Raw genomic sequence first — 27890 nt, forward strand, 5'->3', positions numbered from 1 at the left:
CCATTACAAGGACCTCTTTTCCCTCCCTCTCCCAGGCTGAACATCCCGGCATGAGAACATACTATTTCAGTGCAGAAACCCAGTTGGACATGAACAGCTGGATCAGGGCAATGAACCAGTCGGCAGCTGCTGAGTGTGACTATGGAAACTAGTAAGGATTGTTGTGTACAGTCATATGCTGGATTAGTTGCTGGGTTAGTAGCCAAGTTAGGGCCAGACCAAACAAATTTGTTTCCTGAAGCAAAAGACAAAATTGTGCCTTCTCCATTCCAGTATTGGAATAGTACCCTTCCATTCCAACTAGATCAACTTTGGCAAAGGGGCAGTGCACCAAAGAGGACCAGACAAAGTTATGGGGTTGTAGAACAAATGTGGGATACATAGACAGTCAGTCCTGCATTTCCATGGATTTTTTATCCATGGATTCAAGCATCCATGGCTTGAAAATATTCAGAAATGTATAAATTCCAAAAAACAAACTTTGATTTTGCCATTTTATATAAAGGACATTTTACTATGCCACTGTATTTAATGGGACTTGAGCATCCTGTTAAATTTTGGTATTCATGGGGATTTGGGTATTCAAGGGGGGTCCTGGAACCAAACTCCAGTGGATACTAAGGGCCCTCTGTACCTCTGTCCTCTAAGTGAAATGAATGATCAGGAGTAGAGAGTCGAGGAATAGCCACAGGGATGCTACTTCTGCCCCTACCCCCACCCCCTTTCTACAACCTCATTCTTCTTAACGGTTGGGCAAGCCCCTGGGGTTCTCTGGTTATGGGGATAGTGCATCCAAGGATTGTCTAGCAAGTGAGTTTCATTAGTGGTACTACTTGTGAGAAGGGAAGGGGAAAATTGTAATAATTGTTTTTTAAGTTTTCTATGAGAAATTGAGATTCGGTTTATTTAGAGCAGGAAGCCTCAGGCACCCATGTTTGTGAGTTGGGAGGGAAAATTAAACTGCAGGTTTCCTGAGACTCACTTGAGTTGGGTGATGGGCAGGGTGGGGAGAAGTCCGATTTTGCATTGACCATAGAAATGAGGAACATTTAATTATGGGCTGTTGAAGATGAACATAAAAACCTAAGCTAAGTGTTGACCACTGCTTGGTAAAGTTACTTTTGGGGGGGACTACCACTTCCAAAATACTCCAGTCAGCATGGGGATTTTGGAAGTTGTTCAGAAAAGGTAACTTCTCCAAGCTCTGACTTAGAGGACAAGTGTAATTTTTCTTTCTGCCCCACTCCAGCACCCGGGGTCTACAAAGCCAGTCTGTGTCCACCCACACAAGCTTCGAGGATGTCACAGTTGTGCCAGATGACTGTGCCAAAAGTGCTGAATCGCTGGAAATTGCCCGTCTCTCAGAAAAGCAAGAGGATGAAGCATCCTCATCTGAAAGCCTCCACCTGCAAGACAGTCAGAAGGGTTCTCCTTGCCCCAGGAGGATTTCTTTATCAAGCTCTATCAATGGGAGCTACCATTATGAAAAGAAAGAGCAGCCCGATTTAAGGTAAGGACTTGAAGGCACATGACAACAAATTGATAATGGAGAGAACCAGTTTGCCAGCAGAGGACACTATAGGAAGCAAGAAGAAAGTGCTGGCTGTTGGCACCATTTTGCTTCCCAAAGGCGCTACTTTTCTATTGCTAATAATTTTAATACTATTTTAGCAGATATTTCTAATTATTATACGAAGGGATCATAGAATCATAGGGTTGGAAGAGACCACAAGGGCTATCCAGTCCAACTCCCTGCCATGCAGCAACACAGAATCAAAGCACCCCCTACAGATGACCATCCAGCCTCTGTTTAAAGACCTCAAAGAAGGAGACTTCACACTCTCCAAGGGAGTGTGTTCCACTATCCAATAGCTCTTAGTGTTAGGAAGGTCTTCCTAATGTTGAGGTGGAATTTTGTAGCACCTTTGAGACTAACTGAAAGAAAGAAGTTGGTAGCATGAGTTTTTGTAGACTTGAGCCTATTTCTTCTCACACAGTTGAGAAAGTAAGGTCGCTCATGCTACCAACTTCTTTCTTTCAGTTAGTCTCAAAGGTGCTACAAGATCCCTTTGCATACTGATTTTCCAGACTAACATAGCTCTGGAGATTATCAGACAGGGAAAAACCCAGAGTAAAAGGCATACTCCCGGCAAAGTTGTGCAATTGTGCTAAAGATTTTCAAACACATTGCGCTTATCCAGAACTTAACCCACGAAGGTCCAGGAGTGCTCCAGCAACAAACCATATTGAAGTCCTGGGAATGGTTTGTTGCTGCAACATTCCTGGATCTTCATGGGTTAAGTCCTGGATAAGTGTGATGTCTGAAAATCTTCAGCACAATTGCACAACTTTGCTGGGAATATGCCTTTTTCTTCTCTGATTTCCCCCATCTGATAATCTCCTATATCTTTGAATTTGTAATTATGTATGTGTTTGTGCATTTTATGTAGGCTGTGTTCAAAGGGGTCTTGAAGCACCTTTGAGGCTAACTGAAAGAAAGAAGTTGGTAGGTAGTATAAGCTTTCGTAGACTTGAGCCTACTTCCTCAGATGCATGTTACATTATGCATTATGTAGGCTGTGTTTTTGGAAGAGCAGAAGATGCATTGATGATGATGATGATGATTCTTTCCTTTTTGTAATTCTCTCTCTCCCCACACCCTTCATTGGCAGCTCCCTGTCTTCCCAGACCCATGGCTGCCCCTCTCCTATTTCCTGCACAAAATTCATCTCCCGGCCCCGATCCCCACCACCTCCTCCCTCAGAGAGCCCTTCCCCCTCCCCTCCTTCTCGGACCCCTCAACCTTCCCCTCTACTTTCCATTCGTTCCTCTCGCTCCTACTCTCTTCCCTTGACCCCAGCTGAGTCTCCACGGATACCTGACACTCACCTGTCACCTAGTCATGTCCGGCGGAAACCCCCACGGACAGCTGCAGCACAGGCAGCCTCATGCGAGGATCTGTCCTCCCGGACTTCTCCACGGACTCTCGTTGTGCGCCCCAACACACCCATGGGGAGGGTTGACATTGCCCCCAGTGAAGCCCCACCAAGCAACCCCTATGCCATACTGTCACCTGCCACCCGGGGGCGCTCTCTGACGCCTGCTGACCGCTATGATGTCTACCCTTCCTCTGAAGACCCCTATGGCAGGCGCTATACTCGGAGCCCTCACCCCAGCAGAGCCCGGCCTGTGGGTGAGGATGGATTCGCAGCCACCCTGGGGAGGCCGCAACAGAACAGAGTAAGTAGAGGTCCCAACAACAGTGGACATATAGGTGCTGGGTTTTGGGATGCAGTGGCTTAGTGATTAAGATGCTGATTCTGATGATCAGAAGGTCAGAAGGTTGGCAGTTTGAGGCTTGAGCACCATGTGATGGAATGGGCTCCTGTCACTAATCCCAGCTTCTGCCAACCTAGCAGTTCGAAAGCAAGTAAAAGTGCAAGTAGATAAATATGTACCACTTCAGTAGGAAGGTAACAGTGTTTGGTGCAGTCATGCTGGCCACATGACATCTTTGGACAATGCTGGCTCTTTGACTTAGTAATGGAAATGAGCACCACCCCCTACAGTTGGTTACAACTAGACATTCTCGACAAGGGGAAACCTTTACCGTTACCGTTACCTTTTTGATGCTTGCCCTTACTTTAAATATTTCACTGATTTCCCCCTTTCTACCAGTTTGCTGACCGAGGTCATATTTCTCCATCAACTGGACCAACCCGTGCATTGGTCATGTCACGGCTTCAGGGCCGACTGGTGAGTAATCAGCATAGCTGCTTGGACACAGCACTCTTCAGAAACTGGGAGAATTAGGGAGATATTTAGGGGTACATTTCCCAGAATTCCCCATAGACATGCTGTCTGGAGAAGTCGGGGAAATATAGTCCAAAATGCCTTAAATTCCCCAAGTTCTGCCTTTTCTTTTTTACTCACTTTGCCCTGCTCCCTCATTTTCCCGTGCCTGTCTTACCAAACTTACAAGAGCTAGCCCTCCAGAGCATCACGTCTGTTGATTCTAATGTTTCCTCTTCCTACTTACAATGTACAGGACTGTGTCCATGCTCCCTTTAAAACAACAACAAAACAGGAAGGAAATTGTGAGCCACATAATCTTAATTCTGTGATTAAGTAATTTAATTCTGTGTCAATTAAAGCTCAGTTCAGCCACATAAATTATTGAAATGAAGCAAATGTTGGTTTTACTTATGGGTTCAAGGGGCTAACTGTCTATGTAGGCTACATATGCCCTACTACAATCAAGAGGAGTCTTGTATAGGTGTCCTTCTGGCTTGTGAGAGAGAGCCAGTGTGGCACAGTGGTTTGAGTGTTGTACTACAACTCTGGAGACCAGGGTTCAATTCCCCTCTTGGCTATGAAACCCACTTGGGCAAGTCACACATTCTCAGCCTTAGGGGAAGGCAATGTCAAACCTCCTTTGAACAAATCTTGCCAAGAAAACCTCATGATAAATTCACTTTAGAGTTGACTTAAGTCGCACACACACACACACAAAACACACACACACACACACACACACACAAATATATAGAGAGAGGCTTGTTAGATTTCTCTGCCATCCTTCAAGCATGCATTCACAACCACTTGGCTTCTTTAAAACAATAGCTACAAAAGAAATGGAATATTTCTCAGAAAGCTATACTGGACAACCAATACCATGCCATGAACACACAGCCCTGCTCGTGACCTTCCTTAAGCTCTGCTCCTTAATGCTGCCTTCCCTTTTCCTACAGATCAGCCCCCATTCAGCCTCATCCAGCTACCTGCACCTACCACCCTTGCCTCCCCTGCCTAACCGGTCCACCCCTGGGAAAAGAACTTCTTTAGGGACCATGGTATGTGATATTTTTAAAAAAATTGCCCTTCATCCTCACTCTGCAGACTAATGATGATGATGGATAAAATAGATATTTAAACAACACAAGAGTTGGCTATGTGTTGTGTGGCATGTTCAGCAATGAGAGTAGTGTTGGTGAGAATGATAATGAGGATGATTACTTATATCCCCCGTCTTCTACCAGCAAGTACTTGCAAACTGAGTTCAAAGAGCAAAGGTAATTGACACTCAGTTAACTGAATAGAGGGGAAAGGAGAAGAGAGGTTGGAACCTTTCCTTTCCCTGTAGATTTGGGTAAAAAGCAAACTGCTGAAGCTTCTCCTAGCTTGTGTGTTATTCTGCATTAATAATTTTGCCATCTTGACCACACTCTGGTGTTGCCTGGCCATGTGTGACCCAGTTTTCATCTGTGAGAAGTTGGTGGGTATGCAGTGGGTGAGGTTGCTGGACTGAAAACTGAAAGGGCTCCTGTCCCTCTCTCCATATAATCCACCCCGCACACTCAGATCAGCCGGGAAGCAAATGCTAAGAGTTCCGGAGGCTAGATTGTCTATCACCACCAGGAGGGCCTTCTCTACCTCGGCCCCCAAGCTCTGGAACTCGCTCCCCGGCGAGCTCCGCTCGGCCACCTCCTTAGCCCAATTTAAGAAGGGGTTGAAAACGTACCTCTTCGAGCAGGCATACCCCTGACTCCTGAATGCTCTCCCCCCCTCCTGACAGCATTGTTGAGCTGGCATGAGATATGGTTTATTGTTTACTGTGTTTTTAATGTGTTGATGTTTTTATATTGTAAGTTTTATATGTTGTTAAACCGCTTTGATCAATGGAAAAGCGGTATATAAATAAAAATTTATTATTATTATTATTATTATTATTATGCTGAAAAAGGAATATCAGTCAGCAAGTGTTGCTTGTCATGTAACCAGCTAACAAGCAACATATGTGTAAATTCCCTCTTCTATACAATTGGCCTGCCTTAACCACAGATTTTTTCTCCATGGATTCAAGGATCCACGGCTTGAAAATATATTTTAAAAATATAAATTCCAAACAGCAAGCCTTGATTTTCCATTTTATATAAATGGCATTGTATATAATGAGACTTGAACATCCACGGCTTTTGTTAGCCACAGAGGGTCCTGGAACCAAACCCCAACGGATATCAAAGACCCACTGTACAACCATCAAAGGTATAGGAGTCCTTTCCAGTTTTTACTCTGGCAACCCTAACAGTGGGTGTTTGTGAGGGAATGTGAGAGAAGACCAAGGGATAGGCCAGGGAAAACAGAAGGCTGCAATGACTGTGATTGTAACTTTCTTTTGGGGATCTGGGATTGCTGTGGAATTCAGGATGTATGCAAGAAAGGCTTCTTCTGCTCCCTGTAGCTGGGTTATGATCCTTCAAAGTGAAAGTGCTCATAAATATTTGAGTACCGGTGGCAGGGGTCAGAGACATGTGTTTGGCCTTTGCCAATGGAGATCTTAACAGCATTAGTAGATGAGGCTTGAGTGCTTTCTCTTTATGTGGAGGTCCAGCCAGGCATAGAGGTCTGAGTGTTGGACTGTGACTCTGGAGACCAGGGTTCGATTTCCAGCTCGGCCATGAAATCCACTGGGTCACCTTGAGCAAGTTACATGCTCTCAGTCTCATGCGAAAGCAATGGCAAACCTCCTCTGAACAAATCTGGCCAAGAAAACCCCATGATAGGGTTGCCATAAGCTGGAAACAACTTGAGGGCACACAACAACAATAACAACAACGCGGTTTTGTGCAACTGTTGGGGAAGAGTGTTAAAGGAATACAATTGAGACAGGACCCAGTATTTCCAGATGGCATGGCAGTTAAGGAGGGATGTGGGAGGCTGTCAGACTGGTTACACCATTCAGCAAGTATTGCCCTCTTCCCTTGCTTATCTATGTGGGATGCTGCTATTTATTGTTATTGCTGTTGTTTTACACATTTGCTTATTATTAGTGTTGTGCTTGAAATTAACCTTCTCAAAGTAAAATGGGTAAAAAAAATCAGTAGGTGTAAGTATAAAAATTAAAACAGGGCTTCCCACATGCTTGCAATTTGAAATTAAACATCGAAAGGAAAGGAAAATGGATCAGGAAAGTCAAGAATCATCAACATATCTAAAGCAACATTTCATAGATGAAAACTGCACATGTAACCAAGCAACAGAAGAGTGTGATAAAGATTGCCAAAGTTATTAATGAGGAAAGACACACAAACTGGAAGAGGGTGTAGCAGTTTGCTAAAGAGTGTAATTATCAGCTTAAAGTCACTCAACAGGTACCAATCTTCCAATTATCAGTTGACATTAAAAGGTCTAAATGGTCTGTAGGCAATCCTTAATCATCTGCCATGTCTTTCTTTTTAGCAATTCAAAGAAATGTTTCTCTGTATACTGGAGCACAGTAACCTTTGCCACTAACTTGTATGCTAGATTGGTATTATTAGTCTCACATTTCCTGTAAGACTGAGAGAATAGGCTGCCAAAGCAATTGTTGGCTAAGTGCAATCAGAACTTGTGACTTTCTGATTCTCTCATTGCTAGGCGTGTCAGCTCTTATCCAATTCAACAAAAGGTTTCCATGGTACCCTGATTCCACCTAATCTTGGAGAGGAAGGGATTGGCAAAAATATCTCTTAAAATTCCTTGTCTAAGAAAACCCATTAGTCGACAGGCAACTTGAAGATGCAACACACACACACACTTTGGGATGAAAATGATTATCACGTGTCAAACTACTTCCCAAAGGGTCCTGCATTCTCTTTGTGTGTTTCTGTTTTCTAAGGCTAGATCCCTGTAACTTTTATATTGCAAAGAGCCAGAGCTTGGGAGATAAACTTTAGGGGGGCATTTCATCTTGCCTTTGTCTGATATTTATATCTCTTTCCAGAGCCGGACTCCTGTGCGAGAAAGGAATGTCCATCCTGGCAGCGGGCAGCGTTTTGAGAGCGACACTGATGTACGCATTCTTCTTCTCCTCTTACGTAGAGGATATTTAAATATTGGGAGTTTTCCATTGTCACCACTTTTCAAACCACCACAGTTGCTTTTACAAAGGCAGTTACAAAACAAGGAGATGTAAGAAGAGTAACATCAAAAGTAAATCAAAATACAAGAAACAGAGGAAAATTAAAAGAGGAAAGGGTTAAAACACACACACACACACACTACAAAAATTAGTAATAACATACCTTTTAGAAAAGTTAACCGTTACCCTGTCTAGAAACAGGAAGAGGAGGAACTTAATGGATTTTCCCAGGAAGACAATTCTACAACTGTAGTGCCACCACTGAAAAGGCTCTGTCCCAGTGGATTAATGTAAGCAATATTTGATTCTGGATTTAGCAATCTTAGGGTGGTGTGTGGGTGGACTCCAGGTAATAATCTGTATTACTTCATTTCAAAATGTGATAAGGTAGTCCCCAGGTGCATTCCGCCAAAAATGCAAAGTCCAGAGACTCCTAGGTGGGGGCATCTCTCTCTAGCCTCCCATTTCAAACAGTCTGTTCCTTTTTATCTGCCAAGTTCAAAGCACTACAGTGCACCTTGTGGCTCCTATTGCAATTCCTCTTCTGCTCCTGACTCTAGGCATTATTGACAAAACTGTGTGGCCAGGACAAACTTCTCCGTGGTCTGGAAGATGAAATAGGACAGCTTCGAGCTGAAAAGGTATTTTATTACCGCTTCCTCTTTCTTTTTACTTGTGCGTTGTCTTGTCCCCGCAGCATTTTCTTTCCGAGATGTTGATGGTGGGATTATTGCTATTTTCTGTCAAGTTGTTTTCCACTTATGACAAATGTATAAATGGAAGACTTCCAAGAATGAGAGACCTCGCTGCCCTGCTCAGGTCTTGCAAACTCAGGGCTGCGGCTTCCTTGATTAAATCAATCTATCTGTAGTACTGTATGGTTTCCCTCTTTTTTCTAGTGTTGTCCATTATCAAGCATTATCTTCTTCTCCAATGAGTCATGTCATCTCATGATATGTCCCAAGTACAACAACCCTAGTTAGTCATCTTGGCTTCCCATAAGAGCTTGCCTGATTTTCTCTAGGACCCATTCAGTTATCCTTTTAGTGGTCCATGGTATCTGTTGATCTATCTGTCAACAGTTGTGGATATCACCACAACATCCACAAAGAGCCTGTTATGCAAAGGGATCTTACAGTGCCTTTGAGACTAAGTAGGTAGCATGGGTTTTCATAGACTTGAGCCTACTTCCTCATATGTATTTGGTGGAGTGGAAAGTCCAAGGGCAGACCAGCATCCGCAGTGCAATAACATGTGAAAGGCTGCACAATTCAAATCTCTCCCCCCTCCCCTCCTGCCATTTTATGGTTGCAAACATAGATGCTGGTTGGGGGAGACTGTGCTAACTTTCCTGTGGTAGTTCCATCTCTGTGCTCCTGCAAGGTTCACAGAAGGAAGATCTATGCTTGGGCTTTGGCAAAAGGACTTTTGGGGAATACAACTACCTGAATCCCCTTACTCTGGGAGTTCTTGGTATTTTAGTACAAAAAAGTAAATTTCCCCAAGTCTGAGTCTATATAGCTAGGTTAGGCTGATAGTTCCTAAAATCGCTTCTTCTTTTCCAGGAACGTCTGGAAAAGGCTTTGGAGGTGACACGCCTGAGGCTGGAAGAATGTAAAGGCCAAGATGCCACAATGGAGAAAATTGGGTACCAGCAAAGACAGCTGCAAGATGAGCTGGTACAAATCCGAGCTCGTCTCTGTGACTTGGCGCTGGTGAGTGGCTTTCCAACCTACAGGATGGTTGCCAGTTTGGAATGACAGAAGATCCATGAGGAAATAACTATACCCATAATTTTCAATACAGAACGAAATTCTTTATACAATTATACAAATTCTTTATACAAATAAGTATAACAAGTAAGATTAGGTTATAACTTGAGGCTTTCATTTACATAAAGGAGGCATCTATGTTAGTAGCAATTTTAGTTCTGCAAATGACAGTCCTTATGTAATATTGGCAGCAGTGGTATAAGAGTGAAATGGAGGAGAGTGGCTAGAATCCTGAACAGATTGACAACACACTACAACATCTGGCACTAAAACACACTGCTCAAATAGTCCAGTGTGATACTGCTTTAACTGCTCTGGTTCAATGCTAGGAAATTCTGGGAACTATGGTTTTGAGAGACATTTGGCTGCCTCTGTCAGAGAGCTCTTGTGCCACACTAAACTATGATTCACATGATTCTCTAGCACTGAGCAAGGACAGTTAAAGTGGTCTCAAACTGGATTATTTCTACTGTGTGTTTTTGCCCTTGGTTTTAGGTCCCCCTTTTTTCCTTCTGTTTTGAAAATTCAGTGGAGGATGTTTGTGCTTATTTAGTCAAAATAACACTATCCCTGCACCTATCAGCAACCCTAAGGGAACCGTAAAAATAATAAAAAAGAAGAAGAAATAAAAAAAAAACCCTTTCTGGGGAGGGAAGAAAGGTAAAATAAAATAACATCCTAAATGAGGGCATCTGCTACAAATAACTCATGTAGGAGGGAGCATGCTCAAAAGTGGGAAGATGCTGATTATTATGAATGGAACAGGGAGAAATATAGAACAACGCATAGGAGATGGAATGAAGTGTTACAGAGGGGGACATGGTTGGTTGAAACAGTTTAAAAGCACTCCACTTATCTCTTTGTTGTATATAGATATACAGCTCTTCCACACTGCTGAAATAAAGCAGTTTGACACCACTTTAACTGTCATGGGTCCATCCTCTGATATCCTGGGATTTGTAGTTTGGTATTCAGCCTGGTCAGAAAGCTCTGGTCGCCTCACCAAACTACAGATCTCAGGATTCTGTAGGATAGAGTTGTGGCAGTTAAAGTGGTATCAAACTGCTTTAATTCTGTAATGTGGCTACATCCTTAGATATCTATTTCCTGAAGTGTCTACCATTTCATTCTGAAACATGGTAGTCCTGGCCTTATAGACAGCATTTTTTTAAAATCAATTTGCACTATATGGAGAATTTGTAAATGGATAACAGAATTATGTATTGTAGTCAAAAACAAAGCTGTGTTAGTCTGTATTAGTATACAGTGGGATCTGGTAATGCCTTTGAGATTGAGAGAGAGAGGTTTGTAGCATAAATGTTCATAGATTCATTCTTGTGTTAATTTTTGCACAGGACAGTGAAAGAGCATGGGAGGATTTTGCTGCCCTAGAAAGTGAACTGCAAGTGATGAAGGGCTCTTTAGAGCACATCCGAAATGTAGGGCATCCTCAGGTAAAATGCACTCTACTTCCAAACCTGACTCTAACAACATCAATGGAATCACTCATAGAATAATTAATACACATCACATATCTCCAAAACAATGGTAACAAAAGATCTAAACCTGTGACTCTGAAAAGCCACAGTTTGTAAGCTGAATAAAATATACTAATTTGAGCCTTTTTTGTGCACGTGGACAGATAATTATTTTAGTTATAAATGTAAATATTTTCTGAGACATGAAATGTTTCACATAAAACACCAGCTTTGGCTGTGATGATTGATGCTGCTGTTTATGCCAAATCATTTAACATTTTAAACAATCTTTATGTAAAGTTTTAATAGCATAGAAACTGGATGTGAGACTATTGCTTGTTACTGATTCTTGTACTGGCTACACATCATTTTATTCTTTTATATATATTTTTTCCTGTTGAATTGATTATCCCTTTTGTTATTTTTTGGACAAGGAGATAAGCCATGCATAAAATATTAGAGTCTTCCTCTCATTTCCTGTGGAAGTCCTCTTTGGTCCCTCCTCCCACCTTTTTGGGGTTTGTGTTTCTAGTTTATCTGCTGCCATGAGAACTATAAACTTACTTTTAAAAACACCCACAAATGATGGAAATATGTTAGGTAGCTAATTTCTGTACAATGAGACTTCAGGTGCCTCAACATAATTCTCCAAGAAAATTACATGATTCGGAAACTTCTAAGAGCATTTGTTTGCTGTAATTGCACCTAGATCGAATTTATGGTTTTGGTTTAGAGATATGGAATGGAACGGAATGGGTGAGTGGAGATGCAGTACTGATTCAGGTTAGCTCTATCGGTCTGATCTATTCTTCTTTAGGATCAAGTGGGTGCTCAGCAAGATTTGTGGAGGATCCATGATATCCTGGCAGGCTTGAGATCCAGCCAAGCGAACTATCACATCCTGGAAAGCAGAAGATCAGGTGCTTAATGCAATACTTTTAACACTCTGATAGCAAGTTGTCTGTTAACACGCCATCATCAATGCGATGTGTGTGTGAGAGCCTCATTAGTACCTTCCACATTTTCTATTGCAGGAGCATCTTTGGCCATCACCCCATCCCTGGATTCTCATTTGGGGGCAAATCACACACCTCTGATGCCTTCCAGTGGAGCAGAGGTATTGTTTGATCTTTGGGTTAAAGGGATACATGGTCATACCATCCTCTGGTCTTTGACCTTGAAGGACAACATGATTAGGGTGACATTTGGGGATTTACCCTACTTTGATGTCTCTATTTAAGAATGCCACCCAATCCCAGTTGTTATAATAAAAATATTAGTAGTAGTCATTATTATCATTATCCTACTCTCCTATTATTATCTGAGCACCCCAGCTATTCCACTCATGTCGCTGAATTTAACTTGGGGATTTCCTGCCAATTGCTGTTAACTGCCATAAAGTCAACTTCAGCTTACGGCATCCCCATGAATGAGAGACCCCCAAGTCACCTGTCATCAGTAGCCCTGCTTCCGTCTTGCAGAGTCAGGGCCATGGTTTCCTTGATGGAATATATTTCTCTTCTATGCAGTCTTCCTGTTTTCCTACTGCCTTCTATCTTATCAACCATTGTTGGCTACATCCATGCTGCAGAAATAATCTGGTGTGACATCACTTTAACTGCCACAGCTGAATGCTATGGAATTCTGGGATGTGTAGTTTGTTGTGGCCCTAGAGCTCTGTTTTGCAACTGGCTACAGCTCTGCCTGATTCCCCTGTGGCTGAGAAGTGGCTGGATGTGGATTCCTGGAATGAAAGGTTGGATTTGGGTAGAAGGGCAGTTTCAGATTCCTTCTAGTTCCCATAATAAGAGAAGGAGCATGAATTAGTGACACACCCTCAGTTTTTCTGGTTTTGAAAAAAGAAAGCACAGTGTGCACTGGTACCACAACACACTACAATTTCCAGAATTCCATAGTATTGAGCAATAGGAGTTAAAGTGGTGTCAAACTGGTTTATTTCAGCAGTGTGGATGCAACCATTATTTTTTCTGTTGAATCATATATTCTCATGATATGTCCAAAATATGACAATCTCAGTTTAGTCATCTTGGCTTCTAGAGAGAGTTGATTTGCTCTAAGACCCATTTATTTCTTTTTAGCAGTTCATGGTATCCATAGATCTCTTCTCCATCATCACATTTCAGATGAGTTGATTTTCCTCCTGTCAGTTTTCTTCACTGTCCAGCTTTCACAACCATATGTAGAAATTGGAAATATTTTGGCATGGATAATTCTAACTTTAATATTCAGTTATATACTTCAGGATCTTATCTAGTTCCTTCATAGCTGCCCTTCCAAGTCCTAATCTGCTTCTGGCTTCTTCTGACATCAGGTTAAGGAAAACTGTGACAGGATATTGCTTTCAGATTCAAGGATTGTTCACTGCTATGCATTCTTTTTTAAAAAACAGAAAAAGTGGGGATGTGTCACTAATTTATGTTCCTTCCCTTGTTATGGGAACTAGAAGGAATATGAAACTGCCCTTCTACACAAATCCAGCCTTTCATTCCATGAATCCACATCCAGCCATGTCTCAGGCACAAGGAATCAGGCCGAGCTGTAGGCCAGTTGGAAAATAGGCAGCAGGATGCTTTCAATGCAAGAGATCATCCTGTAAATCTGTGCTGTGGGTTTCTGCTCATTTTCCTTCTCCAGATCTGCTTGATTTCCCTTGGTGTTTGCTAAATGGATGTGTTTTGCATTCTTTACCAGCAGAGTCCACCTGCCTCCATCAGGGAGCAGCCAGGCAGCGTATTGTGCTGTTCAGAGGGGAATAGATGGTCCTCAAACACTGCCTCTAGTGACCCCCCAGAATTTGATAAAGGGAACGCCATGAAGGGAACAGATGCAGCTTGCCTGAGTGAGTAACCTGTGGAAAGGTATATCTAGGGTACCTTCTTGGTTTTTAATCTGAGTGTAGCTGGTGAGGGTGAAAAATGTAGTCAAACCCATCTTAAAAGGTGCCATATTTGGGGAAGCTGATTTCAGGATCTGAAGGTCAAAAACGGCACTTGGGAAACTGGTTCCAGAAAAAAAATTGAAATTAACAAAGGTGTTAAGGATTTTTTTTTGAAAAATTATTATATTCCACTCTATATTGATTATTTGTTGTTGTTCAATTCAAAGATATAGCTGTGTTAGTCTGTAGAATCAGTATGTAGAGAGATTTTGTAGCATCTTTGAGATGAACTAATAAATAAATAAATAAAAATTTTATTTGTATACCGCCCTTCCATCGATCAGGGCGGTGAACAGCACAATAACAATACAAAAACACCATAAAAATACAATACATTCATATTAAAAACAAAATTGAAACACCATCAGCCAATCACCATTGTCGTCGGGGGGGGGGGGGGGGAGACCAGCTGGAACTTCATTCGGGGAATGCAGATTGAAATAAGAAGGTTTTTAGCTCCTTCTTAAACTGGGCCAGGGAGGTGGCCGAGCGGAGCTCTATGGGCAGCGTATTCCAGAGGGCCGGGGCGACGATGGAATATGACCTCCTCGTTGTGGAGGTTAGTCTAGCCCCTGGGACCCTCAGTAGTTGCTGCCCAGAAGTTCTGAGGGTGCGGGGCGGAATGTATGGAGAGAGGCGGTCCTTCAGGTATCCTGGGCCCAAGCCATATAGGGCTTTATAGGTTATCACCAACACCTTGTACTGTGCCCGGAAGCGGATGGGCAGCCAATGCAGATCTTTAAGTATAGGTGTAATATGGCTGGCCCTGGAAGTACCAGTGACCAGTCTGGCTGCCATATTCTGTACCATCTGTATCTTCCGGGTATGGTATAAGGGTTGCCCCATGTAGAGCGCATTGCAGAAATCCAATCGAGAGGTTACCAGAGCATGTACCACCGTTTCAAGGTCTCTCTGGGCCAGGTATGGGCGCACCTGGCGAATAAGCCGAAGCTGATAACAGGTGCTCTTGACCGTCGCATTCACCTGAGCTGTAAGGTGAAGCGACGAATCAAGAAGCACCCCCAGACTGCGCACGGAGTCCTTCACAGGAAGTGTGATCCCGTTCAGGACAGGTGGAACCACCGCCATTCCTGGACCAGGAGAACCTATCACTAGTACCTCCGTTTTCTCTGGATTCAGACTGAGTCGGTTTTCCCTCATCCAGCCCATTACCGACTCCAGACAGGCCACGAGAGGAGAGACGCCATCCTCAGTCACTGCATCAGTCGGAGACATAGAGAAAACTATTTGGGTGTCATCAGCGTACTGATAACCCCGCACCCCATGTCTCCGGATGATCTCTCCCAGCGGTTTCATGTAAATGTTAAATAGCATGGGAGACAGAATGGCTCATTGAGGGACCCCAGTTGTGAGGGCCCTCTCATCGGAGCACACGTCTCCCAGCTGCACCATCTGGGACCTCCCGGAGAGGTAGGAGCAGAACCGCTGGAGCGCAGTGCCCCCGATTCCCACCTCTGCCAGGCGCTCCAGAAGGATACCATGGTCTATGGTACTGAAAGCCGCTGAGATGTCCAAGAGCACCAACAGGGACATGCTTCCCCTGTCGATGCCCAGACGGAGATCATCGACCAAGGCGACCATGGCCGTCTCAACCCCGTAGCCCGCCCAAAAGCCAGTTTGAAATGGGTCCAGATAATCTTAAGTCTACAAAAATCTACTTAAGTCTACAAAAATTCATGCTACCAATCTCTTTCTTTCAGTTAGTCTCAAAGGTGCTACAAAATCTCTCTTCATTTGTTGTTGTTTTTTACCTTCAAGTCATTTGACCCCAAGACAGGGTATATTATGGATTTTCTGGGCATGAGAATGTGTAACTCACCCAGGATCACCTATTGGGTTTTGATGGCTGAATGGGCAATCAAACCCTGATCTCCAGAGTTGTAGTTCAAAACTGAAAGCACTACACCACACTGACTCTCATATTGAATACATATATATATTATTTATGAAGGTATTTCTTTACTTATATATTTAATTTTCACATGGCTCTCCCTTACAAATAGCCCAATGTAGGTATGACCTTTTTTATCTTGTTAAAATTTTGTATGCCATATTCTGGACTGCTTGTAGTGCCCAGACACTTCCCAAAGACAGTGCCAGAGGCAAGCATGCTGCAGTAATCTAATCAGAATGTAATCAATGCAGGATTGATGTGGGAAACATCTTCTCCTTTTTATTCTTCAGCCTTTTAATGTCTTTAAAACTCTTCCAACAATTGACCTTTTAAAATTGCCCACAATTCCCCTTCACCTTCCAGTCTCCACTCTCATTGTTCAGGTGAGGATGAGGAACAAGATTCCATTACTATTCATACATGTTTATTCATCCAGTCTTGTGGAATGGCTTTGTATAAGCCTTGGAGAATAGAATTTGTAAGAATTGCTGTAGGACTCATTGCTTCTAGGGTAAAAGTTGAAAGGCAGGGAAATTGCCCTAGGATGGAAAGCTCAGAAGTTTACTGGCCTGTTTTTCTTGTCTTCCTTTCTCTCCATAGATCATGGGAGTCACACGAATATACTAAGCAAAGATGCTGAACCCAGCATAGCCAAGGTACATGATAATCTTTTTGGTTTCAACCAAGGGTCACACAGTATATATACCCCACTCACATCCATGACAGCATTCTCTGAAGATGTGAGTCACAGATGCTGGCGAAACATCAGGAATAAACTCTTCCAGCCACGTTACTCAAAAAAAACCCACAAAAAACTAATCATTTTAGACTTTTGCAGGAGGAGAATCTAGGTAGCACAACAGAACTGAGGGGCGAATATGTGCATTTATTTGTTTAAAAGTGATTTATACAACAAAAATGCTGTTTAAATAATTCCTTTAAGTACTCTTTGGTTTGGAGAGGAAAGCAATGAGGTCTCAACAACTAACAACCTAGATCAGACATCTGGGTGTCTGAAGTATAAGCATGACACTTTGAAATAGTTATCTGCAAATCGTTTTACTTAATAACTAAGGCATAGTTGTATTATGATTGTAATGTAGAAATAACTACTCCTTTAGCAATGTGTGTGGCTTAAATTCTTAGGTGTGTTTTGTGCCACAGTGGCTTTTAGCATTCTGTTTTTTTCAGAAAAGTAACAATTTTAGTGAGTTTTGAATAAAGAGAAAGAAACCTGAATTAAGATGGTAGCTAACTTAATTTTGGATCTTGGTAGTGTAATCCTTGCTACTTTTCCAAGGTAACTTGAATAACTCTGGTAAAATATATGTTTCAAATGCTGAAAAAGATAGTATAGAGTGTTTTTATCTTTGTATTGTTTTAACTGTGGGTTGTTGTTGGTTTTTGTTTGTTTGTTTTTTGGTTCATCGGCACAGAAGCTCCTGTGGGCTGGTGGGGTGATACAAACATGCTTTAAATTAATAAATAATAATTTTTCACTCACTTCTAGGTGGCTCCCTCTGAAGCAGCTGCCCCTCGCAGTGGCCGCATGAGTGCCCAGGAACAGCTCATCAGGATGCAGAGAAACCAGGAGGCCAAACGAAAAGCAGAAGCTGCCCAGTCCAACTCTCTGGGTCCCTGGCGAGACTCTCTGAAGCGTGGGTCTAGCCGGGTGGGTGTGAAGCCTTGTGGGGAGGAGGACTCTGGTCTTGAGAGAGTGGCAAGAGACAGCAACAAAGTCTCACCCATCTTTTATATTGAGTCACCAAGACTTTGACGCTTACAGCCTGGGGAGCAGTGATGTAGCGGTACATTTTGAAGGGCAGGTGTTCAGCATGACAGCCCCTAGTGCCCCATGCACACAAAGAACTTGAAAAATGCAGGCAGCTCTGTCGATTCCTATCAACAAACCCATTCTAGCAGTTTTCATTTCCACCAGTAGCAGATCTATGGTAAAACTCATAGGTCTTAATTGTCCATTTCAGACCAAGCCACCATACTTCATATTATAACAGGGTGAGCTTACAACTTGTTTTTGCTAGAAAAATATTTTTCTCTCTAGCTTGGAGAGGCTGTGGCTCCGTTCACAGTGGAAGATGGAAACCTGAGGATGTTTTTATGACACCATTGTCCCTGATGATAAAAAACAAAACACCTTGGCACTTAGACCTAGGGAGCCCAGGCTCCAGTAAACCACTGCTGGCGAGTGGATGGTAGTGGTAGTGGGCGGGTGAGGAACGGTGCTAGGATGCCTGAATGCATGGGGCAATATTTAGTGAACACTGGGTGGATTTCTGGGTTCCCTTCTTCCATTGGGTGATGAGTGGGACTTTTCTGTTCTCTTTGAGGGAGTGGGAAAGCCTAATAGTCTGAGGGGCCATTCAGATGTCTTTTTTTTAGGGTAACAATGCGAATAATCTCACTCATGCCTTCTAGCTTTGTTGTTCACACTCTGTGCATATCTGTGAGTTTGGTTGCTCACATGTGCCAGCACTCTAATAAACATGGAGTAGACAAAGCAAATGTATTCAAAATGCCTTCTAGGCATGCAGAGTTTAATCTGGGATCTATACTTATTGTTTATTCACACTGCCGACAATGTGATTTTTTTAAAAAAAACAACCCAGTATCGATTATAGTGGTATAAGTGGGATTTTTGGTAGCGCCAAAAAATTAATCGAGTGCATTCTGGATGCATGTGGACAACAAAGATTCAACCCAGGTTCTACCTGGATTATTTTCACTGTCTGAATAACCCCTGAGACAGGCAGATAGAAAGCCAAAGAATTTGGGTTCCCTGGGACTGAAGGTGGTTGGACTTACTTCCTAGGAAATGTGGAATAAAATGCATTGGACCTAAATCCAATTGATAATCCTGACTAGAATAGCTTTGCTTACTGTGTAGCAGTTGATTCAATTGTTCTGCTCCCATTAGGACTAGCAATTGGATTAAGGGCATGAGGAGGGCTTGGAGCGGGGCTAAGATTGAGCATTTGTCCAGTTACGTGGAATTGTTCTCCAGGTCTTTGATTAAAAATGCAGGGAAAGGACTGTCTCTGTTGCTGTTTTTGCCAGTTTGCTTCGTAACAAGGGGATCATTTTGGGGGTGGAGTGGGGGGCTGCAGGCAGAACTCTCTCGCTCATGTCCCCTCCTCCCTCCCATGATTTAATCTCTCCTTCAGCCCCTCCCCAATACCCCCCCTGAGTCATCACCCAAGGAGGGCGAGCAATCTGGGGGACTCAAGCCTCCTCGATGCCCCCCAACCCCTGAGTGGGAACGACAGCGAGTCATCCAGCTCTCCTACGCGCTGGCGGCCGAGGCTTCGCAGCAGCAGGGGAAACGCATCGCAGGTACTAGGAGAGGCAGATGTGTGATTTGCTGGGTTTGCCAGGAGGGTGGGGGTTCAGGTAGTCAGGAGGATCTCAGGATCTCACAAGAAGATGTGAGCCGGGTCACATTTATAACAGTCTTTCTTGGCTTTTTTTTTTTTTTTTACCCTGGAGGAACCCTTGAAATAATTTTCAGATCTCAGGGGACACTCTTTAAAAAACTGGTGTCAGGAAATACCTGTATATAAATTATTACAGCCAGCCCTCCACATTGTGGCTTTGACCTTTGGATCTCAGGAATTTGATTTGAGGAGCAGAACTGAATGGAATTCACAGCAGGCCTTCTGTATCAAAATCCACAACTTCCTTCATGTCACTAATTTAAGGTTCAAGAGGTTGGAAGGTTAAGACTCATGTTAAATAACTGGAAGATAGAAGTTGTTGCTGACTTACTGTAGGTCACTTTGAGATCTACCCATGGATCCAGATCTCTTTTCTGCCCACTTCTGCCATAATGTTTCCCATGCCTGTCCTTGCCCAATTATTCCACTTTCATCATCAGGCCATTTTCTTCTCCTTTCCATTTGGCTTCCCCATGCTAACTTCTTGAATTCCTAAGGAAAGAGTCAACCAGCTCTCTCCTGTTTATATTCTTTCTCAATTCCCAGGTTGTCTATTTTCCTATGGGATTTGCACTAGAAAAGTCCCCAGTGGATTGGAAACATTTTAAGGCAGAAGCTAGCTAGTCACCTTCAGAAAAATGGCTAATTACTGTTTTTGATTTGTTTTATGGCAAGACCCCATTCCTGTAGTAACCATCCCTATTGTCAGGCAGCACACATCACTCTATGGGTCTCTTATCTCCGTATTTAGTAAACCTATTTTTTCATCTTTTTCTACTGAGATGCAACATGAGTTCGTACATACAGCTGGACGAAAAGGAGATATGATATTTACATTTCATTATTCTAGTTTACTAGTTACATTTTTTCTTTTTCTTTTTTGATGTTCTGGGAGTTACACATGGCTTGTCCATTCTCTGTATACATTTAAATTGAAGCAAGCTGCTGAATTTTGAGAACAATGACAATCTATACTCTGGTGCTCACAGAGGGATGAATGAATGCCTTTTGTTTTCGTTTTTCTACAAAATAAGAGATTATTGACCAAATACTCGCGTTTGTTAGGGCCTGGAAGAACACTGAGAAAGCACGAAAATAGGGCCAGTATTAGGGTTTGGAAGAGGGAGAGTGTGTCTTAATCATATTGTGTCCATCCATGTACATCTTTCTACTGTACCTGTGCCACCTCCTTGGATGGGTTTACTTGGTGGTTACATCAAGTGGCTGCAATTAAAATCTATCATAATGTCCTAAAGCCATGGTTGGCTTTGCTATTAAGCATACTGAGGTGCCTAGGGTTGCCAAGGTAGGACTATGACAGGAGCTGAGACCTTGGAACAACTCCATGTGATGTCAAAGGTGGGGACGCTCATGGTATTAGAATGGAGAAGTTGCAACAGGCAGCCTGCAGTAAAACCATTAAGCGTCAGCTACAGTTGTAGACAGTATGCCATTCAAATAGAAAACACCAATCTATATATACATATACTTTTCAAGGCAGTAATTTCTCCCTGGTATTCTTTTTCCTTATCCTGACAACCAGAGAAGAGGGTCCAGGCCCTGAGACCTAGACACTAGAGGTGACTGTGCCAGGCAGCAGATACTGGGGGCAATAGTATCTGACTCCTACCTGTTGCTCCTGAACTTTGTGCTGTTTTCCTTTGCTCTAGGCACTTGGTATCCACTGGGGTTTGGTTCCAGGACTCCCCATGGATACCAAAATCCATGGATCCTCAAGTCCCATTATATATAATAGCATAGTAAAATGGTGTTCCTTGTATAAAACAGTAAAATCACGGTTTGCTTTTTGGAACACACACACCACACACAATATTTTCAAGCCATGAATAGTTGAATCCATGGATGAAGAATCTGTGGATATGGAGGGTCAAATGTACTGTGTATGCATTACAGTCCCTTAAATTACCTATCGGGGAAGATGTTACTCCATTACCACCAATATTGAACAGGAATGATGATGATGACTTTATTCATTGATATCCCGCCTTTCTCTCAATAATGAGAATGAAGGTGGCTAACAATGTATTTAAAACCAATACTGATTAAAACTACAAGAGCATCAATAAACGTATAAATGCATATTTTTAAATTGATAAGGTTCATAACATTAAACATTAAAAACATAAAAAGCTATTGAAAAACAGCCTTAAAACCAGCACCACACAGCATCAAAAGCCCATCCCAATCAGTTTGTCAAAGCCTTCTGGAAAGTCAACGGCCATTCTGTCAGCTTCTGTATGTGCACTGGGTGGGGTATCATCTTATCCTTCAAACAGCAAAAATGGCTTGGGCTGGCCCTATCTGGAGCATTGCAGGGCATTACAGGAAATTGAAAGTGGTGGCTTGTGGTCATATATTTCAAGTTAAGGGGTCCCCAGAGTAGGCATTAACAGTTAAAGGTGTTATCAATGGACACTTGAGGATATGGAGGGGATCAGAGTCTTTGATCTGTAGAGAGATCTTATAGCACCTTTGAGACTAACTCAAAGAAAGAAGTTTTGTACACTTCAGCCTACTTCCTCAGATGCTTTTGCTAAGATTTGATCTTTTGAGATGTAACTCTTTACTTCATTCATGCATGCAAAACATTTGTTAGAAAATAATAATTCAGTTTTGTACCCAATGCAGAAGACTATCAGACTTTTTGCATACACAGGCTTTTTCTAGAAAATTAACTTGCACAAAAAAGTGTTGTTGTTGTTTGGCATAAAATCTTTTTGTTTTTGCAAGACCCCACTTTTTATGACACAAATAGTATCTTTTGCATATGATTTTTGCACAAGAATCACACTGTTTTGTGTAAACTAATTTTTGATGCAAAAAAAGTCACTAAGTGCAAAGAATTGTAGAGCTGTTCACCATTTTCTTGGCAGGATGTCTTGAGGTGTCATTGAATGCAAGAACATTTGCAATAATAATATCCATGTCAGTTTATTTTATTTGCTGCCTACAGAACTCAAGTGACCAGATGATGGATGGATATTTTGTAATTTTGTTTTCCTACCAGGAAGGACCAGCTCTCGTTCCTCCTTAGAAGACATCTCTGCAGCCCACGATAGCCTGCACCATCAGCACCTCCCCAGTGATGCCACCTCCAAAGACTCAGAGTCCAGTAGTAAGATATCTGAGCATGACCAAAGATCCTCTCGAAACCTAAGTGGTAGTGGTTACTCTAGCCCAGCAAACCAGGCACCATCTTCATCCCAAACAGTCAATCAAGCGCTGTGTGCCTCAGAAGCTTCTGTTTGGTCATTGCCTTGCCCTGAGGAAGACAACCAATTGTCCTCAAAGCCCAAGACTACACAGTTGATGCCTCGCCTGCTAGAATCAAACAATGAGAAGCCACCTCTGATCCATATTCCTCACCAGGTGGCACCTTTGCCTCAGTCTGTCAATTGGAACTTGTCGCTTTCCAGAACAGCCAACTGGGTTGCACCTCCATTATGGGATTATGAAGTGTGGGCATCTGAGCGAAGTCTTGTGGGTAGCCAGGCCCAAGCCAATGGCAGGTGCCTCAGATGGAGAGGTGAGGACGAGTCCCACCACGTTGTGACGTATCTTGGAGAGGCTGCCCAGCCTGTCAAGGTCACATTGGTGAAATCCAGTTTTTAATTCATATTTGTAGAGAAATATAAAAAATATAAGTCCTGCAGTGTGTTGAAGAAATAGGTAAAGGGCCATAGAGCTAGCAGTCTCAGATTGTCTGCTTCCATGTTCATCCCTTTGTGTAGCACTCCTAACAGTAGGTACTATTCCCCATTTTGTAACCTTGCTTTAAAATCCTTGTCTTAAATCCCAGGGGTCTGACTTGCAGAAGCACAGCAGAGAAGCACTCTTAAATGCAAGTTTCCAATCCAAGAATATGCTTATTTGGTTATAAAAGCATATGAAGTATATGAGCTATCCCATCTGCGTCACACTAAGCTTGTTTTACTAGGCATAGTGCTTTATGCTGAGTCTTCATTCCAATAGCCTTGGGAGCAAGCTGATTACACTCATCCTTCCATATTTGCGGATTTGATTAATATGTTTTCTGTATCTGGGTCCTCCAGTGCAACTCTGTGGTCAAATTTAACTAAAAGTTGCACTGAAAGACCTAGAGATTCCTAGAGAGAACACTCCACTAGGCCTTTGTAGTTCCTCCAGGGCGGTTCTATGGTCAGTGTCTGTCGGACGTTGGCCACAGAGTTGCCCTGGAGGACCTAGAGATTCCTAGAGAGGTGTCCTCTGAGGTAAAAAACATGGTGTTTTTGTTATTTGCGGTTTTTCCATGTTCATGGGGTTTTTCTGCTCCTAACCCTAGCAAATATGGAGGGACAAGTGTAATTGTTAGTTCCATGTCCAGGAATACATGACAATTCTCATGTTGGCCCACAATTGGGAAATCTATATTCAGAACTCTGCATACCCAGAAACTCAATGCTTTCTGAGTGAGGGAAACTGAGCTTGAGGTCAACAGGCTTGTTTAGGGTAACATAATGAATTTGGGAAACAGGTATTAATCTAACATTCTATACACAGGATAAATATTTAGCTCATTTTCCTAAAAGGGAAGGCATCCACGCTAACAGATGCTTTCTTTATGGAGTTTATCCCATGCAGAAATGGGATTTAAATTGGGAAAATCCCGCAAAAGCAGGATCTTTTTCAGATGACATCGGGGGACATCCTGCACAGAAAGTGGACAAATCCCTCAAAAGCGGGATTGTTTTCAGACAACACTGGGGACACTGAGCATTAATCTGGCATTAACCCATGCAGAAAGTGGACAAAATTGACTGCTTTTTACTGTAGATATTTTCCTGAAAGTAAAAAGTGGCCGATTTTGTCCACTTCACGTGTGGGTTAATGTCAAATTAACACTCAGTGCCCCCCCTGATGTGTTCAAAAAAAGATCCCGCAGCAGGATTTTTCCGGGATTTAAATCCCATTTCTGCATGGGATTTGGGCACTTAGCCTCCCATGTGATAAACTCCTATTGTTGGGAAGCTCATACACAAGGAGAGGAACATGCATTCACATCTGCTTGCCTCTGCAGATGTCTGTTTTAACATTCATACATGCTTATTTTCTTTTGAGGCACATGGTACGGCTGCAGTATGATGTTTTGTGCTTTGTTGACAGATCTGCAGAAGTTATTTGCCCATAAATTCACACAGTTTATGTTAGTACTTTACCCTGAGGGCATGAAGCAACTACAGCAAGAACTAGGTGTTTCCCAATTTACAAAGATTTTTCTGGAGGCAACTGGTAATCTCTACAAAAGATCAGAGAAGTGGCTACCAAAAAGGCTTTGCATAACATTTTGCAGCTTTGATAAGAAAGGCAAGGACAGTAAATTTGAGAGGAGGGGTTATGCATGCTAGACATCTAGGCACGGTCATAAGTCTGGTACAGAGGCTTGCTCAGCATTTTAGGGCATGCCTATATTGATATCTTTTCCTGCTTGCCTTGGCATGGCTTTGCTTGGCCTCTCAGTCCCTTTGATACATTTTTAGTCTTTTCAGATTGCTCGACTATTGAATGGACCAGGTAACTTTTTAAAAACGCGTCTAGCAGTTTGCTAAGTATGGGTACCCTGAAAAAAAGCAGTTTGACCTCTGCTTCCAGGCAGCTCAGTAGTAACTCAAAATTGTATAATGGCAGGAAAAGAAAGAAAAGACAAAGACGTCTGTTATTGGGATGGGTGAGCTGGCACTGAGCATACAATTGAGGGTGATGGTGGGAAGAAAACAAATATTTGATCTAGGAGGAGGAATGTTTTAGGCATTGGCTGTGCTGAGAAAGATGATTATGGGATGCCTGTCCCGACAAGCAAGAGAGGTGTCTGCTATAGTTTAGTCCTTGCAAAAAAGGATGTTCCAACTCCGATGCCCTTAAAACTTGGAACTGGATCATTGAACAGAGCAGGACAAAAAGATGGAGTGTGGATTAAGCAAACCATTTGTGAGCTTGTACAGGTTGCCAACGCCTGCCTCAACACCAGATTCTGTCTGATCATGGAAGTTTAACAGGGCCAGCCCTGGTATGCATTTGAATGAGAGACCACCAACAAATACCAGGTGCTGTAGGGTATATTTCAAAGGGAGGAATTGGCAAAACACCTCTGAGTAATTCCTTGCTTAAGAAGACCCTATGAAATTCATAGAGTTGCCATAAGTCAACAGGTGATTTGAAGGTACACACATACACACGCAGATTGCCAGGCACGGACATATCCTTAGGCACAGAAGAACAGCTAAAAAGAAGGAAGGAAGGAAGGAGGTGGTAGGAGAGAGAATCGGGTGAGGTGATGGTGGAAGGTCATGGGGATCATGGGGAAAGAGTGGGTTTTTTACGTTTGCCTCACTTCATCGCAATTGAAACCAATCACAGTAGGATCGGAACCGGTTTCAAATGGGAATGACGGTCATATAACCCGATCAGCAATTTGCTTTAAATCATAGTGGGAATGCAGCGAGTTAATGGGGCAGTTTCAGCCCAGATGTGGAAAAATGGCTCCACTGCTCTGCCAAGGTGCCCATCTCCAATTGCATCTTTGTTTTCTGCAACCCTTAGCTCTGCAAAGGAATACAAAGGAATCTCATTACAGTCCTCAATGGGAAATTGGAGTTGAGATTTAGCAAACTGCCCCCAAATCAGGACTGGGAAATCCCCCTTCACAAGACCTCTGCCCAAATCAAAAAAATTCAAGAGACCCCCAAGTGATACAGAATGAATGAGGCGGTGCTGTTGGAATAGCTGCCCCCTGCCCTGCAAAGGTAAATATTTCTTAATATGGGGGTCAATAGTGGGAGGAGGAAAGGGAGATTCCCTGGATAGGTACTTGTTCCCACCTAAGGAAGTAACTGCTGCAATCTCCCCTTGTCTTTTTAACACTAGCTGCTTACCATCTTCTCATGTGTGAGCAAATCCAATTTGTATATTCAATAAATGTTTAACATGACACATCCCACGAGTCTTGGCCTTTTTATTTCAGAGCCCTGGCTTATTTGTCCATGCTTTTCTTTGTGTTCCTTTGATCACAATTATGCTTTGTACTTCAAAGACTTTCTTCTAAACGAGAGGAAAAGAGCAATGGTAAGGCTTCCATTTCTTTGCACTTAATATTTCAGCTTTTCTCCAAAGAACTCGGAGCAGTGTGCCGTAATCTTTTCTTACTTTCTTGCCTTCGCTATTCACACCAACCCTGTGAGGTAGGCTGCGGCTGAGAGAGAATGTCCCAAAGCCATCCAAAGAGCTTTATGGCTGCAGACTATGAGACTACATCTCTCCAGTCATCAGTCAACAGGATTTTTCAGTTAAATTCCCTTCAGATGTTTTGGACTACAATCTCTAGAGATAAAGCTGGGAATTGAACCCTGGTTTATGATATTGTCCAGTTCCTTCATAGTTGCCCTCTCCAATCTTAGGTCCAAAACACACTGCAGAAATAACCCAGTTTGAGACTGCTTTAACTGCCCTGCCTCAGTGCTAGGGAATCCTGGGAACTATAGTTTATTGTGGCACCAGAGCGCTCTGACAATGTCTCGCCAAACTACAGATCCCAGAATTCCCTAGCATTGAGCCAGGGCAGGTAAAGCGGTCTCAAACTGGATTATGTGTTTTGGACTCTAGTTTTCTTCTGATTTCTCGACTGCAGTCTCTCTTCTGCTCACTCTTTGAAGGAAAATATGGGAACCCTTTTGACTATTTCAGTTTTCAACTTGTCTAGGGCTGTGTCCGCACTGCAGAAATAATCCAGGTTGACACCATTTTAACTGCTGTGATTCAGCGCGATTCTGGGAATTGTAGTTTATTGTGGAACCAGACCTTTCTGACAGAGAAGGCTAAATATCTCACAAAACTACAATTCCCAGAATTCCACAGCATTAAGCCTTGGCGGCTCAAGTGGTGTTGTGCAGGGAAGATACAGCCCTGGGGTGAACGTTTCAGGCTATAGGAAATGTAGGCCGCATCCACACTCCAGAAATAATCCAGGCTGACACTTTAGCTGTCACAGTTTAATACTATGGAATCCTGGGATTTGTGTAGTTTGTGGTGGCACCAGAGCTCTCTGAGAGAGATGGTTAAATGCCTCACAAACTACAAATCCCACACTTAACTTTTGTAGGTATATCACACACACACACACACACACACACACACACACATTTATATACCATATATGTATGTATGTATGTATGTATGTGTGTGTATAGTTGTATAAATAAATAAATCCAAAATCTAAAACACTTCTGGTACCAAGCATTTGGGATAATAAGAGAGGGAGGCTCAACCTTAATTTTAACATTTTTTTCATTCTCCCATGAAACCCTGGACTACATTTCCCAGAGTGCCCCGCGCGAGAAACGCGCATGCGCAGTGGGAGGGAAACCACATGCTGCTGCTGC

The 27890-nt window shown here is 42.7% G+C and overlaps 1 protein-coding gene and 1 long non-coding RNA gene across 2 annotated transcripts in view; one reads left to right on the top strand and one right to left on the bottom strand.

Annotated features, from left to right (window-relative positions):
• Positions 1 to 26439, top strand: part of PLEKHA4 (pleckstrin homology domain containing A4) — a 37944-nt gene extending 11505 nt beyond the window's left edge. The window contains exons 5-20 of the mRNA XM_089479909.1: positions 36 to 151; positions 1250 to 1510; positions 2673 to 3240; positions 3679 to 3756; positions 4752 to 4853; positions 7763 to 7831; positions 8461 to 8541; positions 9466 to 9615; positions 11028 to 11126; positions 11968 to 12070; positions 12185 to 12267; positions 13863 to 14010; positions 16625 to 16680; positions 17535 to 17696; positions 19207 to 19375; positions 22505 to 26439. Coding sequence (XP_089336035.1) covers positions 36 to 151; positions 1250 to 1510; positions 2673 to 3240; positions 3679 to 3756; positions 4752 to 4853; positions 7763 to 7831; positions 8461 to 8541; positions 9466 to 9615; positions 11028 to 11126; positions 11968 to 12070; positions 12185 to 12267; positions 13863 to 14010; positions 16625 to 16680; positions 17535 to 17696; positions 19207 to 19375; positions 22505 to 23109 — 2850 coding nt within the window. The 3' untranslated portion in view covers positions 23110 to 26439. The remainder of the gene's footprint in view (positions 1 to 35; positions 152 to 1249; positions 1511 to 2672; positions 3241 to 3678; positions 3757 to 4751; positions 4854 to 7762; positions 7832 to 8460; positions 8542 to 9465; positions 9616 to 11027; positions 11127 to 11967; positions 12071 to 12184; positions 12268 to 13862; positions 14011 to 16624; positions 16681 to 17534; positions 17697 to 19206; positions 19376 to 22504) is intronic.
• LOC149303642 (uncharacterized) lies at positions 23025 to 26552 on the bottom strand. The gene is made up of 2 exons (XR_016271950.1): positions 26388 to 26552; positions 23025 to 23074 (listed from the first exon to the last, which is right to left on the bottom strand). It is a non-coding gene; the product is annotated as an uncharacterized LOC149303642 (long non-coding RNA).
• Positions 26553 to 27890: the final 1338 nt, after the last annotated feature.

Source organism: Sceloporus occidentalis, unplaced genomic scaffold (genome assembly GCF_023333645.1).
Source record: "Sceloporus occidentalis isolate IW3139 unplaced genomic scaffold, rSceOcc1.0.p SCAF_14, whole genome shotgun sequence".
In the NCBI taxonomy this organism is placed as follows: domain Eukaryota; kingdom Metazoa; phylum Chordata; class Lepidosauria; order Squamata; family Phrynosomatidae; genus Sceloporus; species Sceloporus occidentalis.